Source organism: Dermacentor variabilis, chromosome 4 (assembly GCF_050947875.1).
Source record: "Dermacentor variabilis isolate Ectoservices chromosome 4, ASM5094787v1, whole genome shotgun sequence".
Classification (NCBI taxonomy): domain Eukaryota; kingdom Metazoa; phylum Arthropoda; class Arachnida; order Ixodida; family Ixodidae; genus Dermacentor; species Dermacentor variabilis.
Window position 1 is genome coordinate 125,847,085 of NC_134571.1, and position 22,450 is coordinate 125,869,534.

The following is a 22,450-nucleotide window of genomic DNA, read 5'->3' on the forward strand; positions in this document are numbered from 1 at the left end:
GATAGTGCAACGCCGAGCTGACCCGCAGCGGAGGAGGAGGAGGAGGAGGAAGAAACTTTATTTTGGAGGAAAAAACTTTATTTTAGGAAAAAGGAGGTGCAGCAGGCGTTAAGCGCTCCCCATACGTGGGCCTATTCCGAAGTTATTGCAATACCGGGCCGACCCGCGGCGGAGGTGAAGCAGGCGTTAAGCACTCCCCATACGTGGGCCAATCCCGAAGATGGTCCAATACCGCGGCCCGACCCCCGGTGGAGGTGAAGCAGGCGTCAAGCAATCCCCATAAGTGGGCCGATCCCGAAAATAGTGAAACGCCGTCGTTGCCGTCGACGTGACGTTCTTTATAAAGTCCAAGGGCGATAACACCGACGCCGCGCGTGCTACGCTGTATGTGCGAGTGAAGGTGCGCTAGGAGAGCCGACAATCGCGGCTTAATCTCGCCTGCGCGAAGGAAACGGAAGCGGGCAGGAAGCGCGCCGTCTTCAGTCGTGCGGGAGGCACCCAACGTTGCGTGGCGCCGGGCCTCGGAGGGGAGAAGAGGAGGGGCGGCGGCGTTCTACTCCGCCTGCAACTCAAGCCCCTACCTGCTATTGCGCATGTGGCGGCTGCGCGCGGTCGCCCGGCCATATCTTGAGAGCGATCTGCGCTGAGGACAGTCTAGGTAGTCGGCGGCTCGTAGCTTTGCGCGTGCTGTATGTTCTCGGCGCTCAGTGTTCGTTGAAGCGATACGAATGTCACTTTGCTCGCTGCTGCTGCGGCTGCTGCGTTTCCTCACGCCAGCGTTTTGAGAGCGAGTTCCCGTGGTCCCTCGGGTCAGATGTGTTCATGTTTCCTTGCGCGCGCGTGACACAATGCTTGTGGATTTAGCTAAAACACATTGGTGCGATAGTTGGTTTAAATCCATCATAGAATGTGTAAGCGCGAGTGAACGAGGACGTAGAAAGAAACAGCAACACAGAGATAGCACTGTCTCTGTGTTTCTGTTTCTTTCTATATATACGTCCTCTTACAGTCGCGCGTACACATTCTATCACTGTTAATTTAGTTAGTAAGCGAATGTTTACAAGTTCATGCAGTCGATAAAACTACTATCCTTATTTCGTATAACTGTCTACTAATTTGACATCGCCATCGGTGCTCCGCCTTTCAGGCGGAAGTACGACTTTTTAATGTACCGGTCGCTTCCTGGACGACCTCCGGCTGTAGGTATCTGCCATAGTATGAAAATAATCGTCATGGTCGATAACTTGGGGTTCTTCTGAAGAAGCTAGTTGTTGTTGGCATGATATAAGTGTAAGTGCGATTGTGGCCTAATGGTGACCCTGCCATCGGAAGCACTTATCTTCTTTCTTTCTTTCTTTCTTTTTTTTTTGTGAGTGTGAGGAGGAATCTATTCGCCGAGGCCTGGACAAGCAACCGACCGATCCAGGCGAAACGACGGAATGGTACGTATGGAAAGTTTCGCATTAATATTTCAACCGATATACGGGCGAAAATAGCAGCAGACTACAGCAGCAGTGACACCAAGTACGAACCGAACGAGCTTGCGAACATGCAAACCTTGTTTGCCACGCCAAAAGCATTTACCGGGTTACATTAAGTAACAACGTTAGTAGAATAGTTCGGAGCATCAAGCTTTTTCGTTATGCTTATTAAACTACTCTTAATATTCATTTAATATATTCTCTTTAACATTTACAATAATATCTTACAGCGAAGCTGTTAGCTTTCGGTGGTCGGCATTTTTCGTATCAGTCTGTGAGCAGAAATTATCGGCAATGGCTCATAGCCCCGAAAGGCAGAGGCTACAAGGGGTCAGCAAAGCGCAGCAAAGTGTGTGTGTGTGTGTGTGTGTGTGTGTGTGTGTGTGTGTGTGTGTGTGTGTGTGTGTGTGTGTGTGTGTGTGTGTGTGTGTGTGTGTGTGTGTGTGTGTGTGTGTGTGTGTGTGTGTTGAGGACGTGTTGGGTGTGTGTGTGTTCATTTGTGTATTGAGGACGTGTTGGGTGTGTGTGTGTGTTCATTTGTGTATTGAGGACGTGTTGGGTGTGTGTGTGTGTGTGTGTGTGTGTGTGTGTGTGTACATTTGTGTATTGAGGACGTGTTGGTTGTGTGTGTGTGTGTTCATTTGTGTATTGAGGACGTGTTGGGTGTTGGTTTATAAATGCGAAACGTTTGGCAGTACAAACTTAAACTTTCGCGCGCTAAGAACGCCGGTTAATAGAAGTGCCCTATCGTTGACGTCATCACAGAAGCGAACCCTATTCTGCCATCCTTTGTTGCTGCGCGGGCGACAGCTTGCCTAATGCCAACGCACCATAACATCGGTAATGACGACGCTCACGTGTGAGCGGAATGCTTAGAAGAAACACTTCCTCCTACATTTGCTCGTTTCGCAAATTATCGCAAAATTTATTTCTGCCAAGTATTTTAGCCAGCGCGTGTGCGCGCAGTAGGACTGTACCTTGTACTTGTTGACACGGCTGATATGCATAAGCTCAGTGCTGTAGTCGCCGTAAACCCGCAACGAGACCTTCAAAGACAACGTTGCCGGGCGACAGCTTGACGACGATCAAGTAATCACTCGCGTTCTTTTCAAGCTCAGCCGGTGTCGCCTGCAGCGACGTCACGTCCATCCCTGGGAGGAGTCGGTACTCGGCGCAGTTTCGCGATGCTCGCGCTAACGCCCCGTTGACACGAGCAACAAGCCGATCAGCCAGTGCCCTGGCCAGAGCACCGGGCACGGCCGCAACGTCCCGCACACTGCACGCGCACCACTTGTGCTTAATGGACGCATCGTTGCATGTCCTCTCGCCCGGAATCTCGTGCAACAAGCTCAGTCCGTACGCAGTACGCGGTCGCTTGCGGACGGGATAGTCGATCAGCTCGACGAGCGTCGCGTGCACGTCGAAGGGCGTCGTCAGGCGGCGCTGGTTGACACGAAGATTCCGAGCAGCCTCGGGGTTCTTCTCTAGGAACCACGGCGGAAAGACGAGGAACGCGAACGGCTGGATGTCTTCGAGCCTTCCGATGTAGGTGGTGCGTACGTCACCGAAGCGCAATCCGTGGTCGCTGAGGAACACGAGAACCGTGTGGTTGAGCGCGCCGGAAGCGTGCAGATCTTCGAGCAGGCGCCGGAAAGGTTCGTCCGCATACGCTGCGTTGTTGAGCCATTCGTGCGTCAGTTCGATGAACCAGGCATAGGCGAAGAAAGGTCGCTCCGACATGACGTTCACAAAGGTGGCAAGGTAGCCTAGCAGCACTTCGGACGGCATAGTGGGTCCCAAGCAGCTTACCCGCAGTAGTTCTTCGGTGTTCTTGGCTAGCTCCTCCATTAGCATCATGGCGTGTCGCGGATAATAGTCAGTCGGCGCGCGCCGGAAACCTTTACTTTGGAAGCTGCTAAAGAAAGAATACTGCGTCCACTCCTCGAAAAACATGGTCCTGTAACCCCGCGCAGCATATTTACGCCAGATCAACGAGGGATTGAGGTTGTCGTAGAATCCGGCCTGAGCCGCTTTGTCCACTTCGAAGTCTTTGAGACCTGCGAGGAGGGCCACGTGGTTCGGGTAGCTGCTCTCCCCAACTTTGTTATATCCATGAAGTTCGAAAGCGCCGAGTTTCTCCCGCACAAACTTCGCAGTCTCCGGAAGGTGCCTGTCAAAGTTAAGGTGCGACACCACGTCGAGACCAAGCATTAAAACGCTGAGGTTGTGGGGCGTCCTTTTACGCACGTTTCGGCAGCGCTTCTCGACGCTCCTCTTAAGGAGTGGGTTCAGAAGAAATTGGTCATGAAAGGGCCTCTTCGGGGACTTCTTTGTGACACACTCTACGAATACAAACTCCTCTCTCAGTGTCTCTTCAAAGGACAGTGCTCTTCTGGGCCCAAACAGATACACTCTGTCTGGAACAATTAAAGAATCATTTCGGTAGATTTCCCTGTAGAAGCACGTGAGTTCTTCAGGAAGGACTCCGTGCTCCTCCAGTTTCTGTGGAAGGATAGTCGGGAAACCATGCCTGCAAAATACAAAATTTCTTGTGTTTCGCGCGAAGTTTTTTCAAATATACAATGGCCTTGAATTGCTCAGTTCAAGGCTTCGAAAATAAAAGTAAGCAAGTAAATCTTCTGGTTTTCCTGAGTTTCTGAGTATATTCTTTATCGGCAAGTCTTGCGCGTGCTGCAAGATGATCCGGCGGCTCGGTTTTTTTAGCCTTTTGCATTGTGCACTGCATGTCTTAAGACACGTTTCGGCAGTATAGGTCTGATGAAATGCAACGGGAAGCCACTTTTTCATTGCCGCGAAAGTTCACCTTGCGGGCTTGCATCGACTTTACGAGAAGATGGCTTCTTCCGTGTCTGAGACATGTATCCCATTGCGATTGCTTTCTTTATTGGTATTCACAGCACGAAATAAGGGGGCGGAAGACATTCACCGCTCAATGTTTTTTACATCCAGCGTATGGGACTCGTTGGCGTAACAATGTTTACGTGAAGGTGTCGCAGCACCAAGTCCACAGATTGCTTAGAAGCGAATTGAAGCTTCCTTGTGCCCGAGCGGGAACACCTAAATGGGCAATGTTCTTGTGGCTTTCGTAGATTCTAATGCCCAAGGCGCACGAGAATGTTCGCTAGTTTTTGCTGAACACAAATCGGATAAGACTGATACTATGTGGTTGCCATTCGATTCCCTTTGCTATTCTAGTATAGGCAGCTTCGAATTTCTAGCCGCAGCGCAGGTATCTCCGTAAGCACAATATGTTTACAAGCTTCGTGAATTCAGTTTTATACCCACCGTGGTTGCTCAGTGGCTATGGTGTTGGGCTGCTGAACAGAAGTGCCGTGGGATCGAATCCCGGCAACGGCGGCCGCATTTCGACGGGGCGAAATGTGAAAACACCCGTGTGCTTAGATTTAGGTGCACGTTAAAGATCCCCAGGTGGTCGAAATTTCCGGATTCCTCCACTACGGCGTGCTTCATAATCAGAAAGTGGTTTCAGCACGTAAAACCCCATATTTTAATTTTTAATTCAGTTTTACGCAAACACTTCACCTTAATGACCCATAAACGTGATAGGGCTCTTGGGCAAGAATAAGCACTTCACTTTATAAGAGACGTGGAACTTCATTGTATGGTGGACATCCATGATGTACGCCATACAACGACGCACGGGGCTCTTAGTAATCCAACAGGACGCTGAAAGTAAGGCTTGCAGTTGGTCTAGTTGGAATAGCGTAATCAGAATACAGCGCTGCAGAGTTAAGGCACACACACGACATAACGACGAGCATAGACGATGAAGCGCTTCTGTCAACTAATTCATTGAAAACGAGAGCAGGAGATGTCTAATGGTGAACAGAAACGCCCTATGCTCCAAGAAGTACGCGCAGTAGGTGAAATATGGACAAATAAAGAAATAAACAAAAGTAGTACTGACATGAGACCGTTAACTATACCTGACATATGCAACTTTATCAGTTATCATTTCGACTATCCTCTACTTATTGGAACCGATTGCGCTTCCTGTGCGCATGCTCCGAACCGTTTGCTGAGCGCCCGGAAAAGACCTGTCGGTGAGCGAAATAGACAGTGAGATTACACATTTACGCGCTTCTACAACAATTCTCCTTAGCCTGTCTAAGCAGCACTGCATCCCAATTAGTACGTTCAGGATTGCTTATATAAGGGTGCGCCATGGGTGATTGATCAAGGCACATTTTCAGAGTCTTCACAGTTGCTCCCTTCCGTAAGTCCTGAATTCTTTTCTACAACTGTTCGTAGACGCATGCCTTCGTCACATGGATTGATCGGGAGGATGGGTTTTACCGCGTCGTGCTTGAGGGACCCGATCACCGGGGCTCACTTGCCCAAAACCGTTTACTCGCACAGCTTTGCCTCGATGGCATGCTGCTGTCCACGAAACTTTCGTGATGGGGATTAACTGCTACAGAGCTCTTTGTGAATTCATCTAGTGCCTAAATGCAATATAGTCATTCTTCTTCACAATCACAAGGACGCCTGTCTTCGGAAACAAAATATCAAATTTCCCAGCCATCTTCCTGTACCTGGTGACCATAAAAAATCTTCTCTTTACTTTGCTCAGATCGTTAGACTGCAGAATGAATTGCATTCCATCGAAAATGCAACATTCTTTTTTTCAGTCAGAGTCATATAAAATTGGTTCATTGAAATGCCTAGACAGCGCTGTGAAAGCGGGTCAACAGAGTCATTCACGTTGCATTTATTAACTTTAGCCGGTATATAAACCATGTTGCTTATAACGTATGCATGAATACACAGTAATCTTCTCGCTTATCTTGCCTTACTCTGGGAATATCGGATAATTGCGCACATAATATCTTTATGTGGCTTGCAATGTGCGCCGCGATGGAACTCGGGGTCAAATGCGTTTGCGGCGCACAAGAAGTCGCAGACGCAATCTCATCGTGCTGCTTTTATTCAGACAAAGCTAAAGTACATCATCACCATCACCATCACCATCTCTTCTTAATGCTTGTTGAGAACCTTTGGAGAGCATTGGTTTGCAATGACTTCAGCAGCATATAGAAGCCTTTCCTCAGATCCGTTTGGAAAAAATTTCGATTGAATCGGACAGAAAGGCACGGCGCGCCCGCTATTTTGCCAGCCGTTGGCGGTCGACGGCGGCGAACCGGTGGTGGGCGTTGCCTTATAGGTATATATATATATATATATACACATATATATATATATATACGTGACTCACCATCGCCGAGGCTCCATGCGGACGCGTCTACGTGACTTACTTGCCGAAGTCGGCAAAGAGCGGCAGGGAGACGACTCGAATCGCAAGAATGTTGTCTCCGACGACGCCCGCTGAGCATTAATCAGACAGCTGGGAGCCTCTCGACGGCTGCTTTGGCCACCGCCATGCCCGAGGACTCTGAAAGTATACGCTCTCACATCCGAGAGTGCTCCTCCACCGGCATTAAGAATTTGGGAAGGGGGGAGGGGGGGACGTTACGCCAACAAAAAGCATGAGATTGAGAAGTGAATCATTGAGTGAAGCATGGACTCCTTTACGAAATGTGTGTGTTTGTGCGCGTTCTTGTGTCTCCTTGCGGAGTTTTCGGGAGGGCCTTTCTCCCGGTTCTTTCATCTCTCATTTTTTACTAGTTTGCGGACTCTTGTTGATGAACGTGTTTGTTTACAACGACCAGTGCCGATCATTGATTATTCAGCCGTGACATCAGCAGCTGGCGAGACTGTTAATCGAGGACGCGTGCCCCTGTAAGGAATGAAGCTGTGTGGAATTAATAAAGTGCGTTGCTCGTGCAGGGCCTATGCAGACGCAGGGAACAGCAACTGCATCTACGATGCGTATACGCGCTCGATTGTTGCTTAAAAGATTGTTGAAGAACACGCCAATCGAAGTTAGATTTGTACAACCGTAGGGCGCATGTTTGTTCAAGTTAAATGTGTAAAAGAATTAAATGCTTATTACGGCGTTTGATAATTCGGCGGGATTTAACGATAGGTCGGCAGAATAAGCGGATGCTCAGTTATTCTCACTCACCGATATTTCTTGGGCTATGTATTCACTCACCCTCACCGCTCCTCACTCACGTATTTACGTATTACTCACGTAGCGCCACTTTGCAATACTCATGGCCACCAAGGGATGCTGCAAAGTCTAGGGAAATTTCTCTAGGTTTATAGGGATTAAACCTCGTTCAGGGATGCTATTAGTAGCTGCGGTCTCCTACGTAGCGTAGATACCGCGGCCGCCGCGTGGTGCCGCCACGAGTCCACTGGTTAAGCGCACTGCGGCTCGCTGAGGACAACCGCATCGTAGGCACCAAAGTCGGAAATTGTGGCGTCCGCGTTAACATGGAAAACCGGATTTGAACTGCTCGCCACGGTGACATTTAGAAGGCCGAGCGTTGTGGGCACGGCCCGCTCCGCCGTAGCCTTCGCAGTGCAAGGCATTGAGAAGCTACGGAAGCGCAGCGGAGTCCGTGTTTGATTGCCAATAACTCCGCTTCTGGTTGGTGAACGCATAGAAGTATCTTCTGCGGCAAAATATTTCTGAAATAGCCTATTTTTCACTTCAGATGCCTTTCTCCACTTCGACAGAAAGCGGTTCAGGGCCCGTTTAATGTAATTGCCCCGGGGAAACGGAAGCACGCTAACTTTCGTACAAAATATGGATTCACCAAGGATACGTCAACATTAGAGTTTTTGAAAGCACCTAAAGGGAAAAAAACGATGCGAGTCCTTCGTCATAATGCGAGTGCCGAAATCTGCAGTTTTTGGAACGGTTATTGCGCATAACAGGTTTCTCGCATTGTGAAGACTCAAGGAGAGCGATTGTCGAATCGAAGCGAAGGCTTTCGTAATGGCATGCAAATTTCTTACCAAAATGCGCCTGTATTTGCAAAAGCGATCTTTATGGGCAGTGAAAAAGCGGCGAGAAAGAAAGAGCAATGTAAGGCGATCAAATCGAACACCGCACTGCGATTCTGCGATAAAATATTTCACGCCGGAATAATCGATCTCATGTAGGGCGCATCTCAGCGCTTTAAAGAAAGGTCCGTGTTTATTTATTTATGTATGCTGTGGATTTAAAACCTAATGACTCGACAATTTGCGATATATATATATATTTCAAGGTAGAGGTATATCTTTGGTTACCGCAAGGTTATAAGTGAGAGGTTGACGCACTTCTTGAAATATAACTGTTCATAGTCGATATTCCGGCCGGATGGAGACTGACTTTTCTTACGAATGTATATATAATATATATTGTTACGTAGTAGTGACGGTGAAGAAAGCAGCAGAACTTTGAGGGATGAAACTCGCGTTTCATTTGGCGAACCTGTGGCCTCAAAAACAGGCTGAACTCAAGGAACAACCACAGTGGCGAACACCATCGGCGGTCGGCGAAAATCTGATCTGGCGGTCAAGCGCGGCTTTTATGCATGAGTCATCGAACGTTCCAGAGTAATCGATGGTGCCCGCATGTCTTTCGGAAAATTCTAAATAATTCGCGTCGCACATGCAGTCAGATTACACAAGCTTCGGTGACAACAGACAGCTAACGTTCGCTAACGTTCGAGAAACTTCCGATGCATACGGGCGCACCCCGCGCTGAGCGATAGCATTTGTTAGAATATATATATATATATATATATATATATATATATATATATATATATATATATATATATATATATATATATATGATGTGTGTGTGTGTGTTTGTGTGTGTTCAAAGAAAGGAAAGCGTGAAATACTTAAACATATACGGAACATGTCGTGGAGGATATGATCCGCCTGCTGTCGAATAGCCACATTGACTTTTCTCAATAATTCCGCAGTTAATTATTAATAGCTACCTGCTGGTGCACGTTCAGGAACGCCAGGTGGTGAACGCTAATCCGAAGTCCACCACTACAGCGTGCCTCATAATGCAGACCGAATTGTTTTGGCACGTAGAACCCCGGAATATAATAGTAAGAGTTATTTGTATTTAAAAAGTGTCGAATGCTTTTATTATTATTATTATTTCGCCTGGCTCCAAAAGCTACACGTTATAGGTAAGATGTTGCATCTGCTGGACGGGCATTATGCGAAAAACGCGCGAAAAACCACGCGGTGGTTCTTTCTTTTTTTCCCCGTCTAGTCGCTGCGACGCCGGAACTAACATTTCGCTCACGTCGGAGAACTCGCCTCGTTAGAATCCGGTCTCTGCGGAAAACATGTTCCCGGGAAAAGGCCGTTCATTTCAGCCTTTAGCATGACAAAAGCCTTCCGATGACTCATTGTATAGACGAATGGTCCGGAGATAAATCGGCAAGCGGCGAGGAACGCAGAACCGCAAGATTAATGCTTCGACAAGTATAGTTTCAAGGCAAACCTACATTCTCAAACGAATTAAAAAAAAAAAAAGAGAGAATTTGGAAAATAAGAAGCAACGCGCATGCGGAGATGTTTATCGCGTAGCGATGTTCGCGTATCGCACGTTCTTTTTTTTTTTTCTCTCCATTATACCTGCTCGAACAACCGCGCCGACGTTATAGCCAACCGGCTTAGCAAACTACCAGAGCGAAGCGAGAGCTTTGAAGGGTGGCACCATAATTTTTATATGTGGCTTTAACTGCGCATCAAAGTACAAGGCGCTCTCCCGCGGTACACGTGAAAGATGTGCCACGCTGTACACTCGCGTGGCTGCCGGTGCCGTGTTCCGCAGCTTTAATGCCCCTCGGAATGCACTGGGCACCCCGTGGTCCTCTTCAAAGGCCGCCGAGGCCGACAGAGGGCGCTATCGATTACATGTCGAGGACGAGTCGTGCTGTCCGTGCCACCGTTGCTGCTTTTTCGTGCGCGAAAAACATGACCGCGGGTCATCTGTTCTTCCGTTTATGTCAGCCGGCGCTGCTTTCGTTTCGTTGGTTCATTGCATTTTCTTCCCTTTCTCAGTTTGTTTTTCTGCGTATCGCGGCTCGTTGGTGTCGTAGCGTGAGCGTACTTGAAGAAGTCCGTCGTTTCTCGGCACGGTATAGGCCACGCGAGGTACGACGAAATAACGGAGAGCGAAAGAAACGGCGATAATGAAGGGACCGGGTGCGGAAACGCCAGCTGCGTGCTCACGCGCAGGTTTGCCGTACGTTGCTTCCTTGTCACGCAAAAGTACACGCATGGTAAAACAAACACAAAGAAAAAGAACTACTTTTTTTTTCGAATAACGCGGCAAAGAACACTGACGTACGTGTAAGGCGTTTGTTTCTCAGTGCACAACAAGCGAAAACGGCTTTGGAATTCGTGAACCAAGCTTAAGCTCCAATATCCCGCAGGTTTCGCCTTCTCTGTGCATGTTCCAACACAAAAAAAAAAAAAATTAACGCGAAAGAAAAGGAAAGAACGTTATAGAAACTGATAAACATCGCGAAGTAACGCAGTTATCAGCGACGCACCGACGCAGCCCTCACTCCCGGTGTCCCACGTGTGTACGCAGGGTATACACACCCGAGGGCTGAGAAACGATTTGGAAGGGCGATAAATCTGTCCGGGACTTCATCGCAGAAACTTGCGGCGGCTGTTTGGCTCCTTAATGTTGCCATTATTAACATTATTCCTTATTTCCCTCGCGCACAACAGCGCAAGAATGCGAGAGACGAGAGAGACAAGCGGGAGTCGCGCGCGCGGCGTCTTGTAATCCGCGCCGACTTGTCAGAGCTAACGAGGCGTGCGTTTCGAAAAGTGCCTTCAGTGCGCCGTGCCACCACATGCGAGCGCGGAAAGTAGGAAATGTACGGAGGGAAAAAAGGAGAACTGCCCTGCGGTGGGGGTTCGGAGCAAGCTTTCTTCAATTATTTCTTTTTTTATTCTTAAAGAAAAAATAAAATGGAGAATTGAATAAGACGGAGAGCGACATTCGGGAAACGCGACGTGAACACGAAGACGCAAGAACCCAAGAGGAGGGACAGAAACAATAAAACAGAAAGTCAAATCGGCTGCTAATTATCCTGTCGTTGCGCCCGCTTTATACGTTCTGACTCCGCGAAACGTCTCGAACGGCTTGGAGACGCAGGCCGCGCTAGCAGGGCTGATGCAATCGAGAGCATGCGCGCGCGCGCGCGCCTTATGGTTTGTATATTGCCTCCTCCTCCTCTTCCCCAGCCTTCTGAGAGCTTCATCTTCTCGTTATTGCGCTGTATTCGTTCGTTTCCGACATCCTCTTCTTAGTCGTCACGTCCCATTAATTTCCGGGCCCGCCGCGCCCGTTCATCGCGCGAGTCTACTTTCATTTCCATTTTACTCCTGTCTCTCGCTCGTTAGCCGCGCGATGCCGTAGTTTCCCGCTTCGAATATTTTCTTCCCGCGCGCAACTTTTGTTCTCTTTCCGCGCGCCTTGCTTCCTTTCTCTTTTTCCTTCGCTTACTTCCAATACCACCGCGCATCATTTAAGAAGGCTGAAAAGGATCGTTCCGGGTCGGCAGACTTGATACTGTGATAGAATCTGACAAATCCTCCGATGAGTGCTCGCGGAGAATTGAGAGAGAGAGAGAGAGAGAGAGAGAGAGAGATGGAAGGAGAGGGAGGGCCGTGATTTAGCGGCGCGTCGAACGCGGTTTCGAATGTCCCCGCGCGCGGCCTCTCTCTCTCTCTCTCTCTCGTCGCGGCGCTCATGGGTCTGATTAGGATCTCGCGAACGGTGGCTCATCAGTCTTGATGCTGCCGGGAGGGACGAGGAATGCGAAGAAAGACCACGCAGCGACGAACACGCGAGCTTCGGAGTAATACGGGACGAGCCGGTCGCGGCAGCCGGATTATGCGGAGAGCGCGCGGGAGCTGCGGGGGACGGGATGGTTGCGGGCCAAGACGCCCGAAGCCGTGTCATCTGCGACCCGTGCGCGATCGGAACCGACGAAGAAAGATCAAACGCGTAGCGTGAGAAAGACCCTCAGGCTTCGTCGTGTTTGGCAACGCCAGACGCGCGTGCATGCGCGAAAACTAAATTCCGTGCGAGGTCCAGTACACTGTAAAATAATTTACACCTTAAAACGTGAAAAAGGGTGTAAATGTGTCTATAGCTCACACCCTTAGGGTGTCCGTTATATAGATAACACCCTAAGGCTGTGAGTTATAGACACATTTACACTCTTTTTCACTATTAAGGGTGTAAATTATTTTACAGTGTATATACGACACCGGCATGATTTGTCGACGCTGCTTCCTCTTTTGTACGCCCGCACGAAACGCTTCGGTAAACACTCCTTCTCGTTGGCTATAGGCACACACCTTCCCACCGATTTCAATAAAGAAAGGTCTGTCGCTGCAGCGATCGTGAATCCACACCAAGGCCAGTAAGTGTGGGCTGTACATGGAAATGCCTGATCTTCGCGCATGTTGCGTCAGCCCGTTTTGTGCCAGGACTGATTGCGCGCCATCCATCAAAATTTCCAAGCAATTATATCATTTTTAAACGCGTGCATGCCTTACGTTTCTGCGCATGTATGTAATAATTGTCATTTGTGGAGTATATAAAACAATGTTGTCTTAAAGGTGATCAGTGTGGCAAGTCACAATGTTAATCATATCATGAGAAGCCAACAAACAAAAACACCAAGGACAACATAGGGGAAATTACTTGTACTTACTTATTGAATGAGAGCAATGATAAATTAATGGCAATGAAAGTTAATGAAAAAAACAACTTGCCGCAGGTGGGGAACGATCCCACGTCTTCGCATTACGCGTGCGACGCTCTACCAGTTAAACTACCGCGACGCCGTCTTCCCATCCACTTTCTAGGGTATTTATGCGTAACTACTATAACTAACTTTGGCAATGTTAGCCAGCGGCACCACTCACAAACCGTGGTGGCGGATCTGGAACAGCCTTTCTGCCACAGGCGTCACGACTCACGAGTACATGACCTTCCTCATCATCATCCGCCCATTTCATGTCCGTTGCAGGACGAAGGCCTCTCCGTGCGATCTCCACTCACCCCTGTCCTGGGCCAACCGATTCCAACTAGCTCCCGCGAATTTACTAATTTCATCGCCCCGCCTAGTCTTCTGCCGTCCTAGATTGCGCTTCCCTTCTCTTGGTACCCATTCTGTAACCCTGATTGTCCAACGGTTCTCTAACCTCCGCATTACATGACCTGCCCAGCTCCATTTTTTTCTCTTAATGCCGATTAGAATATCGGCTATACCCGTTTGCGCTCTCATCCAATCCGCTCTCTTTCTGGGCTGAAGGCAACTGGTCAAAAAACCCGCACATGCTATCCGGAAGGCATCAGTGTTGCCGGATTCGAAACCCTCGTTATTAAGAACAAGAAGGGGGGTTAACCGAGGGGCCCCATTTTTATGAATCATATCATGAGAAGCCAACAAACAAAGACACAAAGGAAAGCATAAGGGAAATTACTTGTGTTTACTTGCTGAATTAAAGAAATGATAAATTAATGGCACACAAAGTGTCGCAGGTGGGGAACGATCCCACGTCTTCGCATTACGCATGCGGTGCGCCAACCATTTGAGCTACCGCGGTGCGGCTTCCCCATCCACTTTCTCGGGTATTTATGTGTTACTACTAGAAGTAACCTTGGGAGTGTTAGCGAGCGCCACCACTCAGAAACCTTGGCGGTGGATGGGGAACATCCTTTCTGCCACAGGCGTCACAAGTACGTGATTTGTCTGGGTGAAGGCAACTGGTCAACAAACCCGCACATGCTACTTGAAGGCATCAATGTTGCCGGATTCTAGACCCTCGTTGTGTAAGAACGAGAAGAAAGGGGTGAGTCCATGGTGGCTTTGGCTAACAGTGCCAAGGTTAGTTCTAGTAGTAACACACCCAAGAAAGTAGATGGAGAAACCGCGCCGCGGTATAGCTCAATTGGTTCTCACGCGTAATGCGAAGACGTGGGATCGTTCCCCACCGGCGGCAAGTTGTTCTTTCATCCACTTTCATTGCCATTAATTTATTATTTCTTTAATTCAATAAGTAAGTCAAAGCAATTTCCCTTATGTTTTCCTTGGTGGCTTTGTTGGCCTTCTCATGATATGATTAATAAATATCGGGCCCCTAGGGTAACCTCCTTTGTTGTTGAAGTCACAAAGTTGTCGCAAAGACAGTAGGAGGCAAATCCACGTATGCATCACGCCCCGTATTCCCGCGATAGTTGACCTGCCGTACTTGTAGCCCCGCCAACTCGTATATTTCCAGAATTCCCTCTGGTAACTTTTGTAGGAAACTCAGGTTACAGGCGTTCACGGGGCTTTTGTTGTGCTATCATTGTTAACCCTTTTATGTACGAGTGTTATCTACACTCAACAGACCAGAAGAAAAAAAATTATTGTTCAGTCTCTGAATTAAGCACAGAGTTTCTAGCTAAACACCTTCGGCCAACACTGAATGACAGGCAGAAAGGAGGATTCGTTGGCTTAGATCAAAAACGCGGGACCGAGGAAGAAGACTTGGCACCTGAATCGCTTTCTCTTGAAAGTGATTTCAGTAATAGTTCTTGTATTAGTAATGACACAAGAATATTAATAATACTGAGTAGTAACAAATTCTTGTTACTACTCCTATCAAGGCAAGGCCGACTATCGTCAAGTCAAGTCAAGTCAAGTTTATTTACAACATGTACAAAGTACAGTGTTGAAGGCCACCCTGGCAAGAAAGCTGTAAACATACAGCTTGACGAGGCCAGGGGGCCACCACCAGGCAACATCAGCATCGCACACATCCGCAGTACAAACAATAAGATTTCGTAAGTAGCTTCATTAATACAACACGTGGTATATATCCACTTCCCTGGGCATGAATAGATCTTCATACATGCATAATCAATACGACCGCATTGAAATTCAGGTGAATAACATTAGCGCCAGGGGAATATGTACTGTTACACTTTAAGAAATTAACATTATTAAAAGCAACAATAAAAGGAAGTCAAGCAACAGTAAAGAATGTGCACATGCAACTTACAAGGAACGAAATGAATATACATGTGATGAGCCCGTTCTGAATAGGTATGAAAACCAACTAATGTACAAATGTCAAACAGTCAAACAAGAATGTGCACGTGCAACTTACAAGAAATGAAATGAATATACATGCGATGAGCACATTCTGAATAGGTATGAAAACCAACTAATGTACAAATTTCAAACAGTCAAACAATTTCAAAGAAGAATGTGCACGTGCAACTTACAAGAAATGAAATGAATATACATACGATGAGCACATTCTGAATAGGTATGAAAACCAACTAATGTACAAAGTTCAAACAGTCAAACAATTTCAAACAAGAATGTGCACGTGCAACTTACAAGAAATTAAATGAATATACATGCGATGAGCACATTCTCAATAGGTATGAAAACCAACTAATGTACAAATTTCAAACAGTTAGGTGAAATTTATCAAAGACAAAGATATCGCGCAATAGCATGCGTGATAGAACCGTATCTCCATTTACGCACTTCTGCAGTTGATTTAATTGCGCGGGTACGTTGTATGTCAGGGTTTGCATAAAGTAATTTGTTCGATGGTGCCTTATCACCATTTTTCTGATCCTCGTGTTACACGGGTGCTGGGTCGTTCTACGAGGACTGACACATTTTTTAGGAATTGTATGGTTTTTTTTATCTGCAAATTGTAATTGGTGTAGAAGACGGTATGCGTAAAGATCTTTGACGTTAATTATTCTACTTTCTTGAAATAACGGTTTTGTAGGATGTAAATAGTGAACATTATGAATACAACGAATAGCTTTCTTTTCGAGCAGCAACAGCCTGTTAATGTTACGTTGTGTAGTCGTAGCCCATACTAAGGTGCAATAGTTTATATGCGACCGAAAAAGGGAATGATAAAGCTGGAACATTACACGAGGTGGGAACATATGACGGCATCTAAATAACACAGATAAAGCAGCAGACAATCACTTTGCAACAAGGTTTATGCGTGAGTTCCACATCATGTGACTAGAAAATACAACACCCAAAATTTTGTGTTCCTGTACTACATCAAGCGAGTGGGAACCTATGTTTAAATCGACGCATGACACAGACCTGTTCTTCGCAGCAAAAACAACGGCCTTTGGTTTTTTTTTATTGATTTCTAGGCTGTTACATAAGGACCACTCGAACACTTTGGACAGAACATTATTGGCGTGTAAAAACAAGTCTGGCTCGTTATCAGCAGAAACGAAGAGGCTAGTGTCGTCTGCGTATGAAACAAAATCTGTACACTTATCAATAGAAGGTAAGTCATTCACATATACATTAAATAAAAAGGGGCCCAAAATGCTTCCCTGGGGTACGCCACTCAGTAATGGGGCGAAATGATGACGTAGAACCATCTATAACTACGCACTGCTGTCGATCGGAGAGATACGACTGCAAAAGTGAGTGGACGACACCTCGTATGCCATATTCTTCTAGTTTTCTTAAAAGTGTGTCATGATAGAGTGAATCAAATGCTTTGCTGTAATCAATGAAGATTCCAAGAGTTAACTTTCCCGCTTCAATGTTTTTGAGAATTATTTCTTTTTGTACCAGGAGTGCAGACTCAGTCGACTTACCCTTTGTGAAACCGTGCTGGCATTCGGACATAATCTCGTGCTTCAAAAAAAATTATGTAGTCGACATAAAATTATTTTTTAAAGGCCCTTCGAAAATATAGGCAAAACAGATATTGGTCGGTAGTTTCCGATGTTGTTTCTTTCCCCCCCCCCCTTTGAATATAACAGACACTTTGGGTCATTTCATTTTAGCAGGGAACGTCCCTGAACCAATCGCTAGTGTTGTAGTCGTACCGTTGGCACGAGTTGTTGGGAACTCGGTGCTGACGCCCGTGGTTGCACCTGGTTCGCAAGCCCCAAGGGTAGCGTTGGCCTGGCGGCCTGGGGTACAACTGGAAGCATCCGAAGGTCCCGGCAAAGCATGAGTCGACTGGTAACAACAAAACAACTTGTTTATTCTAACATCGCAAAGAGTTGGCGGTCAGGTTGACCGAAGTAGAGAGACGGGAGTGCACTTTACTCAACAGAAGAAATCGGAGCCCTCCCTTTGGCGTCCGGGGGCAGCTGTTTTTATACTCTCGCAGTTGAGGGCAAGAAGGAACCCCTCTATAGACGAGCACGTGACTGTACAATGGGATAAGGTGACGCATACTGTCGTGTCGCCGCCGGTCGGGCACAATGGGGAGGAGAAGGTGGCTCACACTGTCGTGTCGCCGCCGGTCGGGCACAATGGGGAGGAGAAGGTGACTCCTACTGTCGTGTCGCCGCCGGTCGGGCACAATGGGGAGGAGAAGGTGACTCCTACTGTCGTGTCGCCGCCGGTCGGGCACAATGGGGAGGAGAAGGTGGCTCACACTGTCGTGTCGCCGCCGGTCGGGCACAATATGCACATACAGTCACACACGCACATGAAGACACGTGGCATCGGAACATGCCTGGACGCGCTTGGCGGGGAGGCGTAGCGGCGACGCCGAACGGGCCAAAATGTCTGCCGCTTTGTTGCAGTCGCGCCGGCTAAACCGCGCGTCGTAGGCGAAACGTAACAGACCGCCCCGCCGGGGGAAGGAGATCCCGATGGACAGGGGACTGCATCCGCTGTCCGGAGGGATGTCGCTCGATGATGCTCATAACCGAAGTCGGGCGTCCCTCGACGTTTCTTGAGCGCAGCGCGCAGAGAAGGCCTCGTTCTCTCGTTCAGGTTCGCACAGGACACTGCAAAGTGACTTCGGGAGAGTTCACATTTATGTTCTCGTTCCCGGCAAGCGTTAGAACTACGCTGAAACTCAACCGCTCAGTCAGCAAGCACGGCACAACCCTCACTAAGCCCTGCCAGGCTCTTTCCCCTTCTATACCACTGCCTAGTTCCTTACAGTAGTCTAGCAGCACTTAGAACGCGTCCACAAATTGGAAAATTGCACTAGAAAGCATGTCATCACTTTGAAACACTAAAAAAAAGCAATATGTTAAAAATCCTGCCTCAGGAAGAAAAACATCAGTAACAAACAATTTTTGAGGCTGATTCCTACGTTAGGGGCTTCGACTTAAGCCATCGGCGTTACCGTTGAGACTCCCCTTTTTGTAACGCACCTCAAAGGAATATTGTTGTAAAGCGAGCCTCCAGCGCAGGAGGCGGCCATTTTTGGGAGAGATGGTCTGCAGCCATTGGAGAGGGCAGTGATCCGTCTCAATGATAAACCTCGAGCCGGCTAGATAGCATGACAATTTCTGAACGGCCCACACGAGACATGCACACTCTTTCTCGGTGGCGCTATACGCCTGCTCACGACTGGTCAGCTTACGACTAGCATACAGGACGGGGTGTTCTACTTCTCCATTTTCCCGTTGGCACAGTACAACGCCCATGCCTCGCTCACTAGCATCGCACTGAACAACGAACCCTTTTGTATAGTCTGGCGATCGTAGCACAGGCTGGCTTGTTAGGGCACTCTTTAGGGCGCTAAAAGCTCTTTCCTTTGTCTCGTCCCAGACGACTGTTTGAGGCTCTGTTTTTCTTAGAGCATCCGTCAGGGGAGCCGCGATATCAGAGTACCTGGGGATGTACCTCTGATAGTAGCCGGCGACACCTAAGAACGACCGAATATCGGTCTTCGTGCGCGGTTGCGGGAAGTCTCGCACAGCGGCCACCTTTATTTCAGAGGGGCGGCGACGACCCTGACCAATCACGTGACCGAGGTAGACAACCTCAGCCTGTGCTAACTGGCACTTAGGAGCCTTTACTGTCAAGCCCGCTTCGCGCAGGCCGGTTAGCACTGCCCGCAAGTGTGCCATATGCTCAGACCAGGATGCGGAGAATATCGCTACGTCGTCTAGATACGGTAAAGCGAATTCTTGCTGTCCCCGCAACACTTTATCCATGAGGCTTGAAAAACAGTATGGCGCGTTCTTCAAACCAAAACTCAACACTTTAGGACGGAATGTTCCCATTGGTGAAATGAACGCCGCATACCTACTAGCCTCTTCTGTAAGTGGAACCTGCCAATAACCCCTGACAAGATCTAGGGTGGAAATAAACTGAGCGCTACTAACTTTCTCAAGGCGCTCCTCGATGTTAGGGATCGGATAAATTTGATCCTTAGTGATGGAATTAAGCCTGCGGTAGTCGACGCAAGGACGAGGTTCCTTGCCCGGTACCTCAACTAAAATCAAAGGGGAGGTATAATCACTCTCACCTGCCTCAATAACACCGAGCTGTAGCTTTTTCTTTACCTCAGCCTCCATAATATCGCTCTGGCGGGGTGACACCCGGTACGCCTTGGATCGTACTGGCTCTGGGGAGGTAAGTTCTATGTCATGAGTAAGGACAGAAGTCCTACCAGGCCTCTCAGAGAACAGACCTTGAAACTCTTGTAAGAGCTGGTGTAGTTCGGTTTTCTGCTCACGCGACAGCGATGCTCCACTGACGAAGTCACTAATGACTTGACCGGTGTCTTCCCTGTTCGTCACTGAGCCTAGTCCCGGAAGCTCGACCGGAAGCTCTTCAGGAACGTTTACCATCATGCACACCACTGCTTCCCTTTGTCTATAAGGTTTGAGCAGATTACAGTGGTAAACTTGCTGTGCTTTCCGCTTTCCTGGCAGACTTACCACGTAGTTAACGTCCGACAGTTTCTGAACAATTCGTGCTGGGCCCTCCCACTGCACGTCTAGTTTGTTGTTTAGCGATGTGCGCAATATCATGACCTCATCGCCCACCTCAAAACGACGGGCCCTGGCTGTCCGATCATAATAAACCTTGGCCCTCTGCTGGGCCTTTGCCATTGCTTCACCTGACAACTCCTGTGCCCTTCTTAAGCGTTCGAGGAGCTTAAGCACGTACTCCACCACGACTGGGTCGTCGCCCCTGCCTTCCCACGATTCTCGAAGCATGCGAAGCGGAGACCGAAGCGAGCGACCGTACACCAGCTCAGCTGGCGAAAACCCCGTAGCTGCATGCGGCGCGGTCCTTAATGCAAACATCACCCCAGGCAGACACAGCTCCCAGTCAGTTCGATGTTCAAAACACAATGCTCTCAACACGCGCTTCATGACGGAGTGGAGCTTCTCAACGGAATTCGACTGTGGGTGATACACTGAGCTGTGTAGCAGCTTTACCCCACACCTTTCGAGAAAAGTTGTCGTCAAAGCGCTAGTAAACACTGTGCCCTGATCTGATTGGATTTCCGCAGGAAAACCAACTCGCGCAAATATGGACAGTAGTGCATTGACTATCTCAACTGAGCTGAGTTCTTTAAGCGGCACTGCTTCAGGGAACTTTGTCGCTGGGCAGATCACAGTCAAAATGTGTCTGTACCCCGTGGCTGTTACCGGCAGAGGTCCCACTGTATCAATAACGAGCCGTCTAAAAGGCTCCGTAATGATAGTTACCAACTTCAACGGCGCCCTCGATTTGTCCCCTGGTTTGCCCACCCGCTGACAGGTGTCACATGTCCTCACGAAATGGTCTGCGTCCCGAAAACACCCTGGCCAATAGTACTCTTGCAAGAGACGGTCCTTAGTTTTCTTAACTCCAAGGTGTCCGGACCACGAACCCCCATGCGTCAAGCGCAACAGATCCTGACGATAGCATTGAGGAACGATCAGCTGATCGAACTCCACTCCTCTGCGGTCTAGATACTTCCGGTACAGGACTCCACCTCTTTCCACAAAACGCGCATTTTTCCTGGCGATACCTTCCTTGACATTGCAGCGTATGTTTTCTAGGCTACCATCCTTCTTTTGCTCGGCTATCAAAGCCGACCGGCTGACTTTTAGCAACCTATCAAGTCCGTCTGACGTAGGCGCGATGAGCAAATCTGCAGATAGCTTTTCTAACTTTCCCGCATCGGGATTTTCCTCTCCGGTATCTGGTGCCTTTAACGTTACAGACTCAAGTTTATTCAGTTCGGGCGTGCTCTGAATATCGGCTTGCTGCGCCTCTGACCCTTTCTCATTGTTTGATAACGTCGGCCCCGCAACTACCGCCTTTGCAGCGAGCTCCCGAACCTTCGATCTGGTTAAGGCCTGAACGCTAGCCTCACCAAACAAAAGCCCCTTCTCGCGCAGGAGGTGATCGGACCTGTTTGAAAATAGGTACGGGTACTGGGGGGGCAGCATAGATGACACTGCCGCCTCCGTCTCAAGCGCTCCGAAAGGTCCTTCAATAAGCACTTTTGCTACCGGCAGACACACGCTATGAGCTTCTACGGCTTGATTTATCCATGCGCACTCGCCCGTGAACATATGGGGTTCTACGTAAGAGGGGTGAACTACATCCATCGTAGCTACGGAATCGCGAAGCACTCGGCACTCTTTCCCGTTCACGAGGAGGTCTCGCATGTAAGGCTCGAGAAGCTTCATGTTCTCGTCAGTGCTGCATAATGAAAAAAACACAACTTTTGGTGTTGTTTCCGGACACTGCGCCGAAAAGTGACCCGGCTTCTGGCACGTATAACAAACGCGCGCTTGCCTCATCTCGAACCGCTTTCTGCGTTCGGCTTCGGCTGCCGCCGTCTCCTTAGGTTCGGTCGCACTGCTTTCACTCGCATCCGCACTACGTGTGTTCCCCTTTGCTCTCATGGGTGTGAACTTCGGCCTCTCAAACTTCGAGCCAAATTCACCCTTTTGACCGTCCTTAGCTCCGCGAGCCCGACGCGTCACAAACTCCTCGGCTAGCTCAGCGGCTTTAGCCACCGTACAAACGTCTGGCCTATCCAAGACCCAGTACCGCACGTTCTCCGGTAACCGACTATAAAACTGTTCTAGCCCGAAACACTGCAGAACTTTCTCGTGGTCACCAAACGCTTTCTCTTCTTTGAGCCACTCCTGCATGTTTGACATAAGCCTGTACGCAAACTCTGTGTATGACTCACTTCTGCCTTTCTCATTTTCCCGAAACTTCCGACGGAACGCCTCCGCTGACAGCCTGTACTTTTTTAGCAGA

General features: G+C 48.5%; 1 protein-coding gene across 1 annotated transcript in view; it reads right to left on the minus strand.

Annotated features, from left to right (window-relative positions):
* Nucleotides 1-2,492: 2,492 nt before the first annotated feature.
* The window catches only part of LOC142578330 (uncharacterized), a 36,922-nt gene continuing 16,964 nt past the window's right edge, over nt 2,493-22,450 (minus strand). The window contains exon 2 of the mRNA XM_075687728.1: nt 2,493-3,983. Within this exon, the coding sequence (XP_075543843.1) occupies nt 2,493-3,983 (1,491 nt within the window). The remainder of the gene's footprint in view (nt 3,984-22,450) is intronic.